This window comes from Natrix helvetica (assembly GCF_964273705.1).
Source record: "Natrix helvetica genome assembly, chromosome: 7".
Classification (NCBI taxonomy): Eukaryota; Metazoa; Chordata; class Lepidosauria; order Squamata; family Natricidae; genus Natrix; species Natrix helvetica.
In genome coordinates, this window is record NC_138558.1 from 37,880,871 (window position 1) to 37,900,023 (window position 19,153).

Consider the following 19,153-nt stretch of genomic DNA (forward strand, 5'->3'; position numbering starts at 1 on the left):
ATAAATGATGGTAGAAGAAGCGGTCCACAGAACTTCAAACGGTTTTATTTTAAAGCATTACTAATCAGCATCTAGAGTTTGAGTCTTAATGCCAAAGAAGAGAATAATACTCCAAAATCTAATGACCTTTTAAGAACATTTCTTTAAGATACATTTTGCAGAATGTTAAATATTATTGTTACAACATCTTATCATCTGTTTACAGATATTAACAACTATTAGATTATATGCATGTAAATAAACTATAATCATTTTTGTTCATAATATTCTATAGTGTGCAAGGGGAAAGGAGGAGATAATGAAAGATGGGTGGAGAGAATGAAGATTTAACAACCCAATCTATTAACTAAATTACCCATTTCATGATCTTCAGTGCTATAAAACACAATAGAAGAACAATCCAATGAAAGTAGAGTGCACTTTGGCTCCACTAATTTTAATAGGGGAAGGCTAAGCTGCTTAGTTTTCCCTTTAAATTTGACATAATAAAAATTAATTTGTTACATAATGCTAGAAACTAAAAAAAAATTGAGATTCAGCTGTAAAATGATCGCATATTTCTTAATTAAATGGACCATCTCCAATTTAGGTTTGATTATATGAAGGATGTTTTGTCCTGCTATAAACATCCTTGATTTCGTTGGATCATCAGGATATGCCCTTTTAAGGTACCTATACTGTCAGAATCTTATCCTTCTAGTTCCCATCAGGCATGCTGCAGCATATAGTTGTGCCAGGGACTTGTTTCTAATTTCCCACAAGATTTTTATCTTCTTTTCTATGTCCGAAATGTATAACTTAAAACTGTGATTTCCCACTGAACTACGTCTTACACATTTAAAATATGCACATACGGTTAATAATTTTCTGGTGAGTCATTGAACCAATACTATATTCATTTCTGTGCCACAGATTTTAAAAAGGTTAAGAACCACTGATCTAGTACTGATCGCAGTCTTCTGTAGAAACTTATTTTGCGTTAACTTTGTGAGTCTGCATCAAAATCCTTGAACAATATGATTTGAAGTCACTCAGAGAAGCCAATAGAAACCATTGCATTGCAGGCAAAACATTTGAATCTCTTTCAGTCGGTGATGCTCTTAGACTTTGAAACAGCAGATGAACAGATTGCAGAATTTAGAAGCAGTAGAAATGTCCATGAGATGTTGGTGCTCTACAGAGTTCTCATTGCATATGTTTATGGACAAAAGATATTTATGCTAACCTTCAATGCTAGTCCCATTTCATTTATATTTACAGCATGTTGTATTGTACAGTCTTACAAGTACAATTACATTATTTATTAAAATATCAATGAGCTACTTGTGGTCTCTGTCAATATAAAGTGGGTAATACCACTCCCAGGCCTGATAAAACTCTAAAAGTAGATTTAGCTTAGTTCTTCAAAACAAAGTTTTTCTTTTATCTTCCTTTCCCCATCACCCTATCAAAATGGTATTATACATTTGTTTGCTGCATGTTTCTCATCCCTATGATTCTTGGTCGTCCACCAAAAGACTATCCATGCCAATAGTAGAGACAGGAACAGAAATATTATTATGGAATTTGTTAACCGTTCTTTAAAAACATCTGTAGCACGCCACAAGTTTGCACATTCTCCCCACTTCTTCTCTTTAGCAAATACAGAACATGTAAGGTTTTATGTTATTGTTCTTACTATTATTACTAAATGCTATTTTTTAAAAAGAAAGTTATTCTTTTTTCAATAAAGCATCAAAACCTTCAACTGGAAACCAATGATAGGTAATGTACAAGGCATCCCGCAATGACTCTGAAGTATGTAAAAACCACTCGTGATCCAACTAAAAAATGTAAATTAAAACCATCCCTATTCCCCGAGCTATGTGGCAACATTCAAACCAAATAGAACATCAGTCAATCTTCTCCAAGTTCGTTCTTTAAGCGGAAAGAAAGAACTGAACAGCCAAAGTTCTTTAATACTTGGCTGAACAATCGGTGGACTCAGTAATGAATATTTTAAGCCAAAGATCATAAAAATGAAATTATTACATGATAGGTCTTTTAAGAGTGATCAAGTTCTCAAGGGTTGTTCACATACACAGTAAAGATTGTTCTGGGTGTATAGTATATATATACCGTGTGTGTGTGTGTGTGTGTGTGTGCGCGCGCGCTCGCGCGCGCTCACACACATAGACATTTATACAATATATGGAAGATGTATTTGCTTGGAAGTACAAACCCACTAATACTGTACTGTATATAAAAACAAGCACTGCAAAAATAACTTTATACATTATGTTTTAGATTTCTAAACACATGGTTATTTGTAATATAAGAAATCAGTGAGCCCTGTACATACTGCATGATTGTATGACAAATCCAAATGCTATAGATAGATAAAGCTTTTCCCATAAATTAATCTGCTGGTTTTGATAAAATGGTCTGTGATTCTTAAGCTGAAGTAAGAAAAATCCAGTCGTTCAACTAGTAAAGCAAGCTTCCAAGTATTTTCAGGAAAACAAATTAATTTTGAATGAGGGAAGAAGGTGCTTCCCTCATCCTTTTTTCCAAATTGATTGCACATTGCAACATGCTTTTGCTCATATTTTAATGAAGAATTTTTATCCAGGGCTCTGTAATTACGGAAAAAAATTAAGAAAAGGTTAAAAATTAGAAAGGAAAAAAATATTTGCTTTCCGATATATTTCATACATAAACCCAATTTACAAAAATTAACATGAAGGGTTCCATTTAATACAATCTGTCAAATACATTCTTCTCAAATAAACCTTTTCTTATGTATAGCAATAGTATGAAATAGTAATATGCATTTTCTAACAGCTTTACACACACACACACACACACACACACACACACACACACATATATATATATATATATATATATACACACATACATACATACATACATACATACATACATACATACATACATATATAGAATTGTAGTCAACATCAAATATTGGAATCTCCATGAATTGCCTTAAAAAATGCTCTTGTGTATATGTATATATCAGATTTCAGTAAAAGAAAATAAAATTTTAAAAGTCAAATATTTTGTAGATTTCAAGAGACTTGAAGTGCCATTTTTTTCATGATTAGTTTTCAAGATTAGTATGAAGATATTACAAGGTTAAGATTTAATCTTAAAACTTAAACTTTAAAAGGTAGAGACAATACATGTCCGTTGTTTGTACAATAATGGAATTTAGTTATTAAATAAAATTAAATAAAATATATAAGAACACTTTATGAGTTATTTCTTATACAAATCAAAGTTGAACATTGATTTATGATGGTAATAGCTCTTTCTTATGAGGAAATTCCTATTATGAGAAATATACCATAGCCTTAATGGGCTCATATTAGCTCAGATGTTTGAAAACAAAGAATTGAGTTTTCATGAGTTGATCATTATTTATAGCACTACTATATGAACTCTTTACAAAAGAGCTAGATGTATAAGTATCTTTCCAAACAAATTAATACATTTCTAAATTTCTTAAGAATATTAACATAAAAGACATAATTATGCACCCATTTAATTGTAAACAAATGGATTAGATTTTCTCTCTAATCCTCCTATATGGTTCCAAATTACAAATCCAAATTACATTTTATTTCATTTTAAAAAGCTTATTTCCAAGCAAAGTGCTAGGTTGCAGCAATTCACTATTTTTATTTCCATAAAAGCTCCTGAGACTTAGCATTGGAGGTGGTGATCTGTTTTACATCATATGGTCTCTTTTTTTAATTGTAATGCAAGAGATATTAATATTACTTTGCTACAAATTCAATCTTAATTATACATATTTTTCACTGAGTCTTAATGTCAAGTAAACAATGTTTCCCCTGCCTTGTTTGTTAAAGCAGGATTGTTGTGCCCCTTGTTAAAGTCACAGCAGAACAATGGTTTCTGGAATGTGTTTATCCTTATTCATTTTGTAAATGCTTTTTATTATTTTATAGTTTTTCTACGGCATACATACTATGTAGTGTAGATATATACAAAAAACTGATCAGAGAAAAATAATACTAATAGTAACAATAACAATAAGAGTAATGCATATTTATCCATTACTATTCCTTGGTTATTTTTTGTCTTCTGCACAAACTGTAGCTTTTGCATTATTCTTTACTATAAATTCATTAGACAATTTATTACTATAATTATCCCTGTCAAGGATATGATTAAAATAGCTTGGTATTATTGACTCTGATTTAATTATATTTAATTATGCATTATGAGTTGGTAACTGAAACTTTCATTTCTTTGACAGATAAAGGAATTTGTGCCAAACTACATTTTACACACAATTGTATAGTTATTTTTCACAACCTTTTTACAAAAATGGAAACAGTCTATAATTGAAAAAAGACGTCTGACATTTCAAAATGTTCTTTTTTCTACCATAAAACATGTTATTGAAAACTTGCATTATTTTTCTGATGAACATGAGTTGATATAACCTATTTTCCTGCTATAAATAACAACCTTTAATTATCTTGCCTCTTCACTCCTATAAACTGCCATTTATCTGCTTAAAGATTTATTTAAACACACAAACATATTTGTGCAGACTTCAATCACATTACACGTACAAACTCACTCTCTCTCACTCACTCACACACCAACACATGGGGCCAGGATAAAAGAAAAAGAAATTACATATGGATTTCCAATCTAATTTAAAATCACCCTATTTTATTAATGTTATTAGCCCTTTTTTCCCATCTAAAGATGAAAGATGGACTAGAACTAACATATCTCTGTTTTTAAAAATACAAAAGAAAACTAGATGGCGGCAGACTTTGGAGGTTCTGTACCACTTTGCTGCCATCTAGTGGAATATTTGATTTTGCAGCACAGAACAGAAAACCTTAGGTGGACACTATCTGGCTTCCATCTAAGATAATGGAAACTTCAAACAAAGGAAGTTTTGAAAATCTCTAACATACCAAACTTTCTCATGTTTGACAAAATATCCTTAAGAACCATATAAAACTCAAAATTTCAATCAAAACTCTCATTTAAAAAAAACTCTTTCACCTGACCTCTATCTTATTGTATGGATTAATTTTCATAGGTTTTATCATATAATTGGAGAAAGTAAACCAGTCCTCTAAATATGATAGTCCGAAACAACAATGTCTAGGTGATATCTTCCCTATGATATTGCTATGATTGGATTCCGGGCAACTCAGCAGTATAAAAGGAAAAACTGAAAGAAAAACTAAATCACCCAGAAAGTATGCAAATGAGTTAATTTGTTGCTTCTCACTAATCAGAAATATGAAGTTTTCACTTTGAACTATGGATTGGGAAAGATAGTAAACCTAGGGCTCCATAATCTGAGGAAAAAAAAGTCTTATCCTGCTATAGTCAAACTGTAATTCAGTTAAGGAGAATCTGACAATTTCATGAAAAAATAAACACATATGTTGCAATTTACAGGTGAACGGAGCTTATATTGTGTAGGATTAAATCCCATTGAACTAAGTAAAGGAATCATGCTTTTATCCTATTAAACTGCTAATAATATTCCCCAAATATGCCAGTCTTTGGTATACTACTTTCCTTCCCCTTATTGAAGTTAATTTTAAGAAGTTCTAAAGTATTGGCACTAAGTGATGCTACTAGGAATGAAATGCTTTTTGTTGACCTTGCAAGGAAAGACTGTCCTATGCCTAGGACCCAGTAGAAACCAATCCAGATATAAGCCGAAGGGAGGAAGCCAATAAACAATTGAGAAGTGAAGGCAATCTGGTCCACCTGTGGTGGAAATATTTCTTTTCTCATTCACACAGCATGAGGCTTCATGATGGATTACAGAAATACCAGTGGAGGAAATAAAATGGAGAAACAGACAGATCAACGGGGTATCTAAATTGTTATATGAAAACTCCAAGAAAAACATCTATCTTAATCATTGCAGATGACTTTTTAAAATTCAATCATTTTAATGAATCTCCTAGACCATCATAATAAATTTTTAATCTTACACACTGTAAAGTTAGACCAATAAGTTTTATGGAACTAAGTTACACATGCCTTTACAGGGGCATATATCAAGACCAAGGTTACCACAAAGACCGGGTACAAAAATTGACACAATAAATATAGTGATCATCCAGATTTTTGCAGTCCATATATGGTAACTCTACATAGTATATTCAGTTTTACACAATTACATTTTATTCAGTTGTTCGTGAATAGATTCCATGACTTCTTCTAAATGCAGTATTCATTTTCTATTCCAATAGAAAATATCTGGGCAGAGGGGGAGAGAGGCAGGAAGGGAGGGAGATGGAGAGGGGGAGAAAGAGGGAGAGGGAAGGAGACAGAGAAAGGGAGACAGAAAAAAGTGTCTTATGCTGATACTTAAATTTCAAAATCAATGAAAGCATATATCACTTAAGTAATTGTTCTATATTTATCTTTGCCTAATTACAATAAAAATATGTGAGAAATTAACAAAACATTCAATTGTGTAAAAAAAGAAGGATGCTCCAATACATCTTGCTAAACAAACCTAACACTTCTATTGTGTAAGCAGCTAAAGATAACATTTGAAATTCCTAAATGAGATTAGTTTTCTTCAGATGAGTTTAACCAAAATGTTTCTACAACTTAATATTATGGCCAAGTGTTTATTTAAAACATCATAAAAAATGTATCTTGTTAAAATAAAGATAGTACAGCAATCAATTCCAGTTAATAAATGCCTGCCTAAATAAAATTGTAGAAGAATTATTCTGAATGAATTTGGGATGGAAAATGCACAAGAAAAAAATTCTTGCATACATGTTACTCTGCCTATTTGATCAGGAAACATACAGTTTTCTATTGTAGAATCTTTCAAGCCAATCCTGTTACTATATGGTTCCTATGCTTTTAAAAAGCGAATTTTAAGGCAAAAATCCTAAATCCTTGCCCAACTGAACGCCCAACTGAAAACAATGATTATTTGACCCTTTATCCTAAAGCACACAGTTCTTGGGAACCAAACCATGCATAAAACCCTAACCCTAACAGAGGTTCTAAAATTGCATGCTTTTTCCTGGAACATCTTTAAAAAGTCTTGACCAAATATTTCCCAATCAACGACTGATATAGGTCTTCATATCTTTTCCTAATTTATAATCTGTTGTTTGAGAAATATATTATATTGTATAATCTGAGAAAAGAATCTATAATTCTTTTCTCATTAAGTATAGGTGCATCAGCAGTGTTAGTTCCATATGTAATCCAGGAACCAGTGGCTCCAGCATCAACAATGGGTGGGTCTTTTCTTTTTTCATACTGTACCACCTTACTGTGAAGATGTTCAAAAAAGCTGCTGATACTGCCATTTACCTAAAATTAGTATCAGGAAGTTTCTCTTTTATCATAATATTGGAACCAGTTTTTTGAAAGTTAAATATCTTTCTAAATTGTACTCTAATTTCAAAACATGAAAAGTCAAACAAAGACCTTTTGGAGTTAAGAACTGCTAGTTTTATTACTGACAGAAGATCAAGGGCTATAAAGACTTTTTGTTGCTATAAATAAAATATTAATTGAAATAGCTGACAATGAAACAATTATTAAGTGTATAAATTTGCAAAGGGAGACAGAAGATAGGGGAGATGATAGTTGTTAGATATGGCACGGGGAAAATGACATTCCTTTGTAATAATTTGTGCAAATTTTATAGAATCAGCACATTTAGGCATATAAGAGCCGTGGTGGTGCAGTGGTTGGAATGCAATATCACAGGTAACTCACTGCTCATTCCAGGAGTTTGATTCTGTGAGGCCTAAGCCAGTGGTGGTATTAAATTTTTTTTTTACTACCAGTTCTGTGGGCATAGCTTGGTGGGTGTGATGTGGCAGGCATGGTGTGGCTTGGTGGCCGTGGCTTGGTAGCCGTGGCAGGAAAAGGATACTGTAAAATATCCAGTCTGACCCCACACCAGGGGAAGGATACTGAAAAATCCCCATTCCCTCCCAATCAGCTGGAACTTGGGATGCAGAGAATAGATGGGGCAGGGCCAGTCAGAAGGGGTATTTACCGGTTCTCCGAACTACTCAAAATTTCCACTACCGGTTCTCCTGAACTAGTCAGAAGCTGATGAATACCACGTCTGGCCTAAGCCTTCCATCCTTCCAAGGTCGGTAAAATGAGGACCCAGATTGTTGGAGACAATATGCTGACTCTATAAAACTGCTTAGAGGGGGCTATGGGTCTAAGTGCAACTGCTATTGCTATATTAGAAAAAGTCAGAAAATAAAAAATGAAATAAAAACCTATATGGACTCCTTCTTGTTATATGTCAGTTCTAAAGTTGCACCTTTATCTATTTAATATATTATTAAGGTTTGGAATTCTATGCTATGCAGGTTGATGCAAGGATGCAAGTCAATAGAACTTTGTTCTACAAAAGCATCACTGCCAATATAAAGTAAGCACAGTCTAGCACTAACAACAAATACTATATTTGGGCATATATAATAAATTCGTTTTTCATATAAAACTGTGTTTTTACTGTTACAATATAAAATACTGTGCAAATAATGTAATTATTTTGCTCAAATCTTTTTTCCTTGCAATAATGTGCTGTTTTCACAGGAATTTCATTACTCAAATATTTCTCACTTAATGAACTATTTGCTATGCAATCATATAATTTCATTAAAATTCAAGTAGGAAAACAAATTAATAATTCCATATAGTTCTATGAAATGTTAAACACCATTAAGTTCAGTGGGACCAAGCTAATATGAATGGATGTAAAATCACAACCCATGCTGAAATTTAAAGTTTATTTTGCTTTAGCTGCCTTGGACTGAACTCGGGGATAAAGAAACCAGTTGGTGTCATCCTTTTTTAAAAATATTATACAGTAGTATTCATTGAATATATAAAACATGGTAAGACTCCTTCCAGTAACAATAGTTATATTACTATTCGGTTAAAAATGCATTGATTTTTAATAAAATTATAAAATAAATAAGCCTTTAAGGACAAATTAAGTTGCTTTAATTCAACATGAACTATGTAAAATCTCCTTAGAATCAGACTTGATTTCTGGTGAATTCAATGACACATTTGGAAAAAAAAAAAACAAGCACATACTAGGCAAAGGAAAAATGTAGTTCAGACCTACCACAGTGTAAATAATTCTGTTATATGGGTTAATCAAGCAACGTATACCAAGATTTCAGAATTTTGCAGCTTCAAATAGTTAATCAAGAATAATGTCATAACTGGTATGAAATCACTGCAAATATGCTATTTCAATTTAAAATACAGCATTTTTACTATCCAAAATAAAGTATGTTTATGAGGAGGTGAATTTCACGTGATCACTTAATTAAGTGAGACTATATGCTTAAGGTATTATTCCTTGGCTGCAATTTTTATATTGTCCAATTCTGTTTGAGTTCAGAGCTCAAGTTCTTACACCTTAACAGAAGCCAATGAGTCACTCTTCACTTCCGGCATCCCCTGCTGACTGAGTGTTCCAAGTTTTTGTGAGCAAAAACACAAGCCAGAATACTATGCAGAAATGAGGGCTCAAACAATGTCAAACGGAAAAACAAAGCCCCCACCTTAGCTGGCATTGTATTTTCTTTATGTCCCCAACAGACAAAGCAAGTTCTAGCCTAGGAAAGTTATGTAAACAAATATATCCATGATACAAATTGCCTATTAGGAACTTAATACAACATTTTGAAAAAACAACAACAATAAAAATAGCAATAATGTCCTTGTAATGTGTTGGACTTCATGTAGCCTGAACCACTTTAATTTTTTAAAAAAATCATTCTGCCATTCACCATTTGGCTTCTGTAACTCTCATCCTCTCTGTATGTTTTTATAAAGCTGAATATTGGCAAGGCTAGAGAAATAGAAACTGGAAAGAATGGTGAAGGGAAACTCATTTGGAAGAACCAGCTAAGTTTCCCTGGGTCTCATCCAACACTGTATTATTGTAAAATGATTAAGAAGAAAAGTCACAGTGTGTTACAGCAAGCAAAAAAAAATCTCATATATAACAATTTAAGCTGATATCAACCCTAAAGCAAAATTTCTTTCCTCTAATTGCACTTTGCCTACACTTTGAAATATCAGGTATAAAACAGGTAATGAAAATTGCAGGCCAATAGAAATAAAATAAAGAAAAAAGCCTTACACTTCATATTTATTACCTAAACGAGTTGGTCAAACACAAAAATATTCAAACCCTACCCTTTATTTCAAATCTAGCAAAATATTTAGGGCAAGTACTAATTATGCAGAAAAATCTTTGCTCATATTGCATCCCACAAATTACTTCTAAAGTGTGACAATACCTTGTTAATTCTAAAGAAAATAACACTTCCAAGATTGAAAGTGTTTATTCAGAAGTCACAATGAATTCAGAGAGAATTAGTACTAATAAATACTGCACGCAATGACAGTTTAAGATGATAAGAAAAAACAAACATCAGTGTCGTATTTTGGAGATTAAAAGCCATATGGAAAGAGACAAGGACAGGAAAGAAAAATAATGAAATAAGCAAAAATCTTTACCTCAGCTTTCTGGGTCCGAGGCGAAGCTGCAGATTTTTCAATGGCATAAACATCCACCAGATACAGGCGTGCTCCCTGCTCCCTGTCCAAAACAGCAGCAGTCTGAATCACCCCAGTGTGGCGGCCAATAGTAAAGAGGCGGCCAAACTTTTTGTCCTCACAACGAACTGATACAATGAAATACTCCACCACAGTTTCTGGCCCTCCAGGACTAGCTGCTTCAATGGATAGCACATTTGTCCCAATAGGTTCACCTTCTTTTAAAATGGTAATATATTTTGGTTGAGTGAAAATAGGGCCATCAAGTCCTTGTAGAATTACAGTCATCTCAGTGGTTGATTTTCTTCTCTCAGGGCCAAGGTCTGTGGCTGAAATAATGAAGCTATACATAAGCTGGGATGGCACTAAAGCTGATGACACTCTCAGTTGTCCGCTGTAGCGATCCAGAATAAATATGTCTGTGACCCCATTAATTATTTCATATTCAACCTCCCCATTTGCACCTTCATCAGGATCGGCCGCCACAATTGTAGTTAGGACTGTACCTATTACAACAGAAGGTTCTACAGCCAGAGCATTTGGGGATACAAAAGTTGGAACATTGTCATTTTGGTCAGTTATAAGAACTGTCACATTCTTCAAAGCAAATCTTCTAGATTCGATAGGCACAGCCTGATCCATGGCTTTGACTGTTAATTCAAAGAGATTAGCAAATTCACGGTCTATTTCAGCACTTGTATATATTGTCCCTTTGACTCCATCTATATGGAAATGGTTTCCCCTTGGCATCTGCTGGATGATTGTATATGCCAACTGCCCATTAATATCTGCATCAGGATCATGTGCCACTACAGAAATGACCGAGGTCCCAATAGGAATGTTTTCAACAATAGACTTAAAGATGTCTCCAGCTGGAAACACGGGTGGGTTGTCATTATAATCCCTGACATATATTACAACTGACATGGTAGAAGACCGAGGAGGCCTCCCTTTGTCTTTTGCTGTTATGTTTAGTTTATACAATGACTGTGTTTCAAAATCCAACTTTTTTGAAAGGAAAATACTGGCTGTATTAGGACTGATGCTAAATGTTCCATGATTATTCGTTCCTGTAATACTATAATTAAGGTCAGCATTGTCACCTGAATCTGAGTCTGTAGCAGTGGCTGAAGTTACAAGTTCACCAATTCTCATGTTTTCCAAGATATCAACAAATAAAACAGTTTTAGGGAATGAAGGACTGTTATCATTTTCATCCAACACATTGATGTTCAGCATAGAAAGGGAGCTAAGGGGAGCTGTCCCAGAATCCACTGCTTGGATAGTAAGTGAGTAAAATGCAGTAGTTTCGTGGTCCAATTTCCCAATTAAAGTCACCTGGCCAGTGCTAGTATCTATCGCAAACTGGTTTTCTTCATTTCCTTCAATTATAGAATAGTGGATTAGTCCATTATTACCCTCATCGACATCTGAAGCAGAAACTCTTAAAACTTGTGTTAGGTTTGGGGCTAATTCTGATATTGTTGCTTGGTACAGTTCTTTCAAAAACTTTGGTGCATTATCATTTATGTCCTTCAAATACACCTGCACTATTGCCTGATCTCTTAAAGGCTTTGGCAACCCTTGATCTACTGCAATAACAGTAAGTGTAAATACAGCAGCTCCCCTTTGTCTCATCAGGGATTCTCTGTCCAACTGATGAGTACTTGTTATTTCCCCACTTAGAGCATTCAATTCAAAATCAGGCTGCATGTGTGCAAACAAATATCTGACTTCTCCGTTAGATCCACAGTCTTTGTCCACAGCACTTATTTTACCTACAAAGGATTCACCTTTCTGTTCCTCTTCATAATAAAAAACATAATTGGTGCTGTTAAACAGTGGTCTATTGTCATTTACATCTTGCAGAATAACAGTAACATTTACCGTGGCACTGAGTGGTTCTACTGCTCTGTCAGAAGCCTCAACCAGAAGTGTGTATCTGTCCTGAACTTCACGGTCTAGTTCACTTTTTATGTACAGCTGGCCATCTGGAAATATGCCAAAGGCATCTCCTGTATTTCCTTCAATTATGTTGTAAGCTATTTCACCATTTGTACCTGAATCCTTGTCAGAAGCATGCACGCTAAAAAATCTGGAATTCACAGGCTCCAGTTCAGAAATAACGACTTCATAAGAAAGCTGGTCAAATACTGGTGGGTTGTCATTTACATCATGAACAGAGAGAGTTAAAATGAAACTAGAGGAACGTTCTGGAACTCCCAAATCAGAGGCCATAATGTCCACTTGATAAGACCCATCGTTTACATCAAGAAGCCCTGTCAAACTGATAGCACCACTTTGTTCATCAATACTAAACAGATTTTTAGGATTTTGCTTCAGGCTGTAAGCAACCATGCCATTTGCACCTTCATCAGGGTCAACAGCTTTGGCTTGGAAAATGGTATGCCCCGTATTCCAATTTTCAACCACATTCACACTTTCTACTGAATGAAGAAAGTGGGGTGAATTGTCATTTAAATCTCTAACCGTTATATTAACCAGAGCATCTCCAGTTATTGTTCCACCACTGGCCACGACTTTCAGCTGGTAAAATGCTTGCTCTTCCCTGTCAATAATACTAGCAGTTGTGATCAAGCCAGTCATTTTGTTAATTTCAAACATACCCTTTTGGTCACCTGTAGTGATCAGATATGTGATGTTGATGTTGAGATCCATAGTGTGGGCAGAAACACTGCCAACATGGTAACCCAGGGCAACATTTTCAAACACCACAAAGCTATAGATTTCCTGGGTGAATATTGGGGGGTTATCCTGAGTGTCCAAAACAGTGACTGTAACTATGGCCTGATTCTGGGACTGCAAATTGCCACCATCACTGGCTACTACTTGTAATTGGTAAGCAGTTTTTTCCTCTCTGTCTAGGGTGGTTTTCGTGGTGATGACCCCTGTCTGACTATGAATTTGAAACCTGGAAGTATCTCCTGCTGAAATACTATACCTAACTCTGCCATTGAGTCCAAGATCTGGATCACTAGCAGACACAGTGACAACGTAGCTGCCTGCAGGTTCATTTTCTTGGATGTGAGCAAAATACTGGATAGGGTAGAATAAGGGGCTGTTATCATTCACATCAAGCAAGCTCACATTGACCAGAACCACTGAAGAGAGAGCAGGATTGCCCAGATCAGTGGCCAGGACGTGCAGTGAATAGTGTTCTTGTTCTTCCCTGTCTAACTGTGAGATTGTGCTAAGTCTACCCAAAACAGGATCCAAGCGAAAGGCTCCCCAACTAACTATTGGAAAACCGCCTGAATTTCCCCCAATTTCGCTCTCTTGCAAGATGAATCTCACAGTCCCATTGTCACCCAAGTCACCATCTATAGCAGTGAGGACTAGCAACTCAGTTCCCGGAGGTGTATTCTCTGCTATTGAAACATGATACCCATCTGGCTTACTAAATTGGGGCTTTTCATCATTAACATCCAGGATATTCACTACCAGTTTTGCAAAGGAAATTTTAGGCTGCACACCCTGATCACGGGCACTAATGTTCAGCACCACCTGTGAAACTATTTCCCGGTCCAGCCCACCAGATGCTGCCATGCCTTGACCAGAAATACCTAGCAGAGATGTAGTAATGACAGTATCAACGCTCTTAGTAGTAACTAGGCCACTGTGTTCACTAATACAAAACCAGCCCAACTCATTCCCAGAAACTATGCTGTACTTCAGGTTGGCATTAAGACCAGAATCATGATCTGTAGCACTTAAGCCCTGTACATAGCTGCCTGGTGGTACTTCCTCACTAATATTGACTTGATATACTGACTGCCCAAAGACAGGTGGGTGATCATTGATATCATTGACAAAGATGACAAGGCTGGCCACAGAAGAGCGGCTCACTGGGGCAGAAGAGGCTCCATCTGGACTCAGAGAAGAAGGGATTGAATCAGGTGATGGAGGAGAACTTCCAAAGTTGTCAGTCACAGCCACGGTCAGATTGTAGGTGGGAATGCGTTCTCGGTCAAGAGCAGCTGCCACTTTGATAAGACTGAGATTGGGTACTTTGCTGCTCTGGACCTCGAAATGGCGCTGTTCATTCCCACCCAAGATGGATACAGAAATATTCCCATTGGCTGCTGGTGAATCAGCATCACTCACAGTCAGCAATGCCACAACTGTGCCAGGGGCTGCATTCTCATCTACAGAGGCAAAACGGGAAGTGGCTGGGAAATAGCGAAATTTGACCCTTGGCTCATTATCATTCACATCAAGCAGGTGGATTAGCGCTTCAGCACGGCCATTTAAAGCTGGTACTCCACGGTCAATAGCCTGAACTGTTAGTGAGTACTGCCGTTGAGATTCATAGTCCAGAACCTCCCGGATACGGATGACCCCACTTTCAGGGTCCACCTCAAAAGGAAGCATCCCACTTCCATCTCCTCCAGTACTGTCTGCCCTTTCCAGACGATACTGGATGTCAGCATTGCTGCCCTCATCAGCATCTGCTGCCATCACCTGAAGAACACTGGCCCCAACTGGTGCATCCTCAGGCACTCGAGCTTGGTAGAGAGCCTGGCTAAAAATAGGTGGGTTGTCATTGATATCCTGAACAGTGACATTGACTTGTAGGAATCCATGTCTCTGAGGTTCCCCTTTGTCATCTACCTGCACCAGGAGCTGATAGGCAGAAGTAGCTTCCCTATCCAGCCCGCCACGAGACACCAAGTGCAGGAAGGCCCCTTCTCCACTAGGATTAAGAGTGATGTTAAGTCGGAATCGGCCCTCTTCATTGCCATCCACAATGCGGTAAGAGCTGTGGTCCACCCCATTGGTCCCACTGTCTGCATCAGTAGCTGTGTCCAAGATAAGCTGTCGGCCGCTACCTGTGTCCTCCTTGAAAGTCACCACAATAGAAGGATCTGGGAAGACAGGTGCATTGTCGTTGAGGTCAAGCACCACGATGCGCACTTCACTCGGGTAGGTCGGCTGGCTGGAAAGCACCACAAGGTCCATCACATCATTGGTCAGGCTCTCACGGTCAATAGTGGCAAGTGTGTGGAGATCTCCCGATGTAGCATTGATGGAGAAAAGAGCATGGTACTCACTTAAGCGGTAGGTGAAGCCCCGACGGGTGACAATGGTACCTATCCACGTGCCTGGTGGCTGCTCTTCCAACACCTTGAAAAGCTGCCTGGACTCAGTGGAGGCACGAAGCGGCAGCAGCAGGAAGATCACAAGGCAGCGAAGCAAAGTAGAAGAGGCGCTGCCCGCCCCCCAGCAGCCCATGGTGCAGGTTTAGGACAACGTGGGAAAGCGAAGCAAATCCGTCTAACAGCCACAATCCAGCTCAGCCTGCAAACCAAGACAAGCCAAACCAGCCAGGCGGAAAGTCCAGCGAGCGTCGGGCAAGCAACGTCAATCCACATTACCAGGAGCGCTCAGGTGGAAGAGAAGGGCTGTCAGCGCCTCCGCCACCGCGGGCATCTCTCGCCCTCTCTCTCTCTCCGCTGCATACGAAGGTCAGCACAAGGCGAGGAGTCGGCGGAGGGTCCAGGAGCCGCCACCGCTGCTGCTGCCTCCTAACGAGAGGCAGGCGGATCCCAGTTCCCCTCCTCAAGCGACTTGTGCAGGCGGGGGACGTTTGCATGCCCGGCAACTCTCCGCAGGCCCCCCGAAGTCGGCGCAAAAGGACGGGGAGCCGGTTCCCTTCCACAAAACGCCCGGCGAGTGGGAGAGTATTTGAGCCGAGTTCCCTCCTGCCTCCCGGCTTTGCTGGCAGGCAACCGAAAGCGCCTTCCAAAGGGGAAAAGAAACAGTCCCTCTTTCACTTACGGGCTGCCGCTGCCGCTTGCTCCGTCGCTTACTTTTCTCTTGCCCCGTCCTGCCGAAGCTTGAGTGGCCGCCGCCGGTGGAAGACTTTGGGCCAGTCCAGGTTGCTGCCGGGCATTGTTAAACAAAAGTTCTCGCCCTCGGCTAAAGCGAGCCGCTCCTCCTCCGTCCCTCCTTCGGCGCACCCGCTCGGGTCCCGGCTGGGCTCTGACAGCCAGCCGCTTTTGCAAATTCGCTGAGCTCAGCGTTTTCTCTCGGGGGGGGGGGGGAGAGTGTAAAAAAAAAGAAGGAAGGAAGGAAGGAAGGAAAGAAAGAAAGTGAAGGGCAGGGATGTGAGAGAGCCAGACAGAAAGGAAGCATGAAGCGGGGAAGGGAAGCAACCGGTCCTTTACTCAGTTCAAATCAGTTGCCCACTTTTGTAATTCCGAAGGTTTGCCTTGGAAGACATTAAACGCAGCCTCTCGCTCCGGCGTTGCGAGCCCCCTCGGACCCTCAGAGGAGCTACTTGATTCCGCGGGAAGAAAAGAAAGGAGGGGCGTTGGGAGCCTCCTGCCCGCACACACCGCACAGCAGCGAGCCAGGCAGAAACTTTGTAAGGTACTCATTCAGCTCTTCCCTCTTTACTTTCAGAGGCGACTCCCCTCCCTCCCCTGCGGGTCCGCGCTATCTTCATCTCCGCCTCCAATTGGTCTGTCATCTCCCACCCCGCCCACCTTTCTTTTCATTGAGTCGGAGTAAATCGAGTCTCCGCCTCTTCATCGCCTGCCTTCGAAAAGCTCTCCCCCCCTTTTTTGACCTGAGCCCCAATGGCTCTACAGGGTGTCAGTCAAATAAATTGGCAGTCGGGGTGGGGGGGGGCACGATGCGGAGACAGTGAAATCTGGTCTGCTAGGCTTTTTTGTGGGGGGGAGAAGCGAGGCCGGGAAGCTGGGGAGTCTGTCCGCGTCCCTGCTTAGATGTTAGCTTTGCGCATAGAATATGAGAGAAAGGAAAGGATGGGGGGTGGGCTAAATCCATTTTGAATGGCCGTAATCAACAATAAGTCCGAAAGGGATTATTAAGCAAGCATGTCTGGGAAGGGGACGCGGATTTAATTTTAACTATTTCCTCTCCGTTGGAAGGGTGTAGATTGCTTTAAAAGACCTCGCAGGACCCGCGCGAGAATAAAAAGTTCGGCCGGAGTTGCTTTCTTGCGGAGCAGTAACACGTTTTGCCTAAACTGCTGCTTCCAGATGTGTAGGATTTCAGTTCCCATCATCCATTCCGTGCACACTGTACACCCTTCTGTTGGTCTCTTTTTTTTCTTTTCTTTTTTGCTGCGGACGAAGACCAGTGCTTTAGGGAGGGAGGAAAAGTGGTGCGTCTGCCTTTGGTGGAGAGGTCTCCAGTTATTCACGGTTCCCAGCAGGTCCAGTTAAAAAAAGAAAAATAAGCAGGCAATGGCCTTAGTTCCCTCTAAAGTCTGGGCAAGGAACCGTTAGTAATAAAGACTATCTTCTTTCTTATGAGATGCTGCAGTTTGGTTTTTTTTCCAGATAAGGGCAGGTAAAGAAGAAGACTTCAGGCAGTCTTCAAAAGCTTCATCAGTGGCTCATACGCTTCACAGCCTATTCTCCCACATTCTTCTGCTCAGGAGATTTCTTAGATTTTTAGACCGCCCCCTCTCCCAAAAAGGGACTCGGGGCGAAGGAGGTGAAATGAGTGTTGGGAGGCCGGGATCTGCACAAGTGAAGAGAAAGGATGGATGATGCTTTGGCCGCTGTGCCTTCAAGTGGGTGGCCCAACAGCAGGTGTGATGCCAAAGAACAGCTGCTGGTGGCATTTGAGCACTCCCTCTTTCCCACAGTGCCATTCAGTGGGAGAGTGGAATAAATAAATGTTTTAAAATGCACCTGCTCTTTTGATTGTCATTTGACCCCTAAGGACAGAACTAACTTTAATGAATGGCAGGAATTTCCACCATGCTCTGTAGCAGGTAAAGAGCAGCCTTGATTGCTCCTTTAGTAGGGAAGGGAAGGCATGGGGTCAGTACTGTTGTTCCCCCAACTTGGTGTGGCTACTACTGCTCCGAAGCAGCTGGTAAGAAAGCTTTAAATCCCTTTATTTCATGAGGAAAGATTTAGGCATACATGAACTCTCCACCAAACTAATCTGACTAAAAATCCTCCTTTAGCTGGTTCATATATTGTCTTTCTTATTACTTTGTGATTTATGAAGTTGAGCTCAACTGAAAGCTGAGACTACAAATGAGCTAAAAGACTGGACTTCAACCAAACATAGATACGGAAGAGTATCAGGAAATCATGTAGACATTTCCAGAAGGGTCGTTGATCATTGTTTATTGAAGTTGGTAACCAATATTATTGTGTGGGTGTTCACACTTCTCCACCATTTTTGGGAACTACAAGTATTTTTACAATTATAATTGAAATAAGGTGTGTGTGTGTTTGTGTGTGTTAAAGTTTAGAGAGCTAAAATAAAAATAAAAAATGGAAAATATACTGGACTTGGGGATTAGCTTTACAAGAATAAGAGTAAATAAACTTATTAAATAAAAAATGCTGTTGTGGAGTAAATGTTCAAAGGAACCCTAACTTGAATTGAAGAGGAGAGAGAATTGGCATCAGAGTCTGACAGAGTCTGTTAGGAGTACAGTCAGCAGCCACAACATACATCACAGAAGATGATAACAGACAGAACTGGCCCAGCATCTTCTGATAAATGATTCACTGTTATAATTCCCCACTTGAAAATTGTC

The 19,153-nt window shown here is 38.8% G+C and overlaps 1 protein-coding gene across 1 annotated transcript in view; it reads right to left on the minus strand.

Moving 5' to 3' along the window:
* FAT4 (FAT atypical cadherin 4) overlaps positions 1-16,122 on the minus strand; it is a 109,729-nt gene extending 93,607 nt beyond the window's left edge. The window contains exon 1 of the mRNA XM_081959248.1: positions 10,561-16,122. Coding sequence (XP_081815374.1) covers positions 10,561-15,852 — 5,292 coding nt within the window. The 5' untranslated portion in view covers positions 15,853-16,122. The remainder of the gene's footprint in view (positions 1-10,560) is intronic.
* Between the last annotated feature and the right edge of the window lie 3,031 nt (positions 16,123-19,153).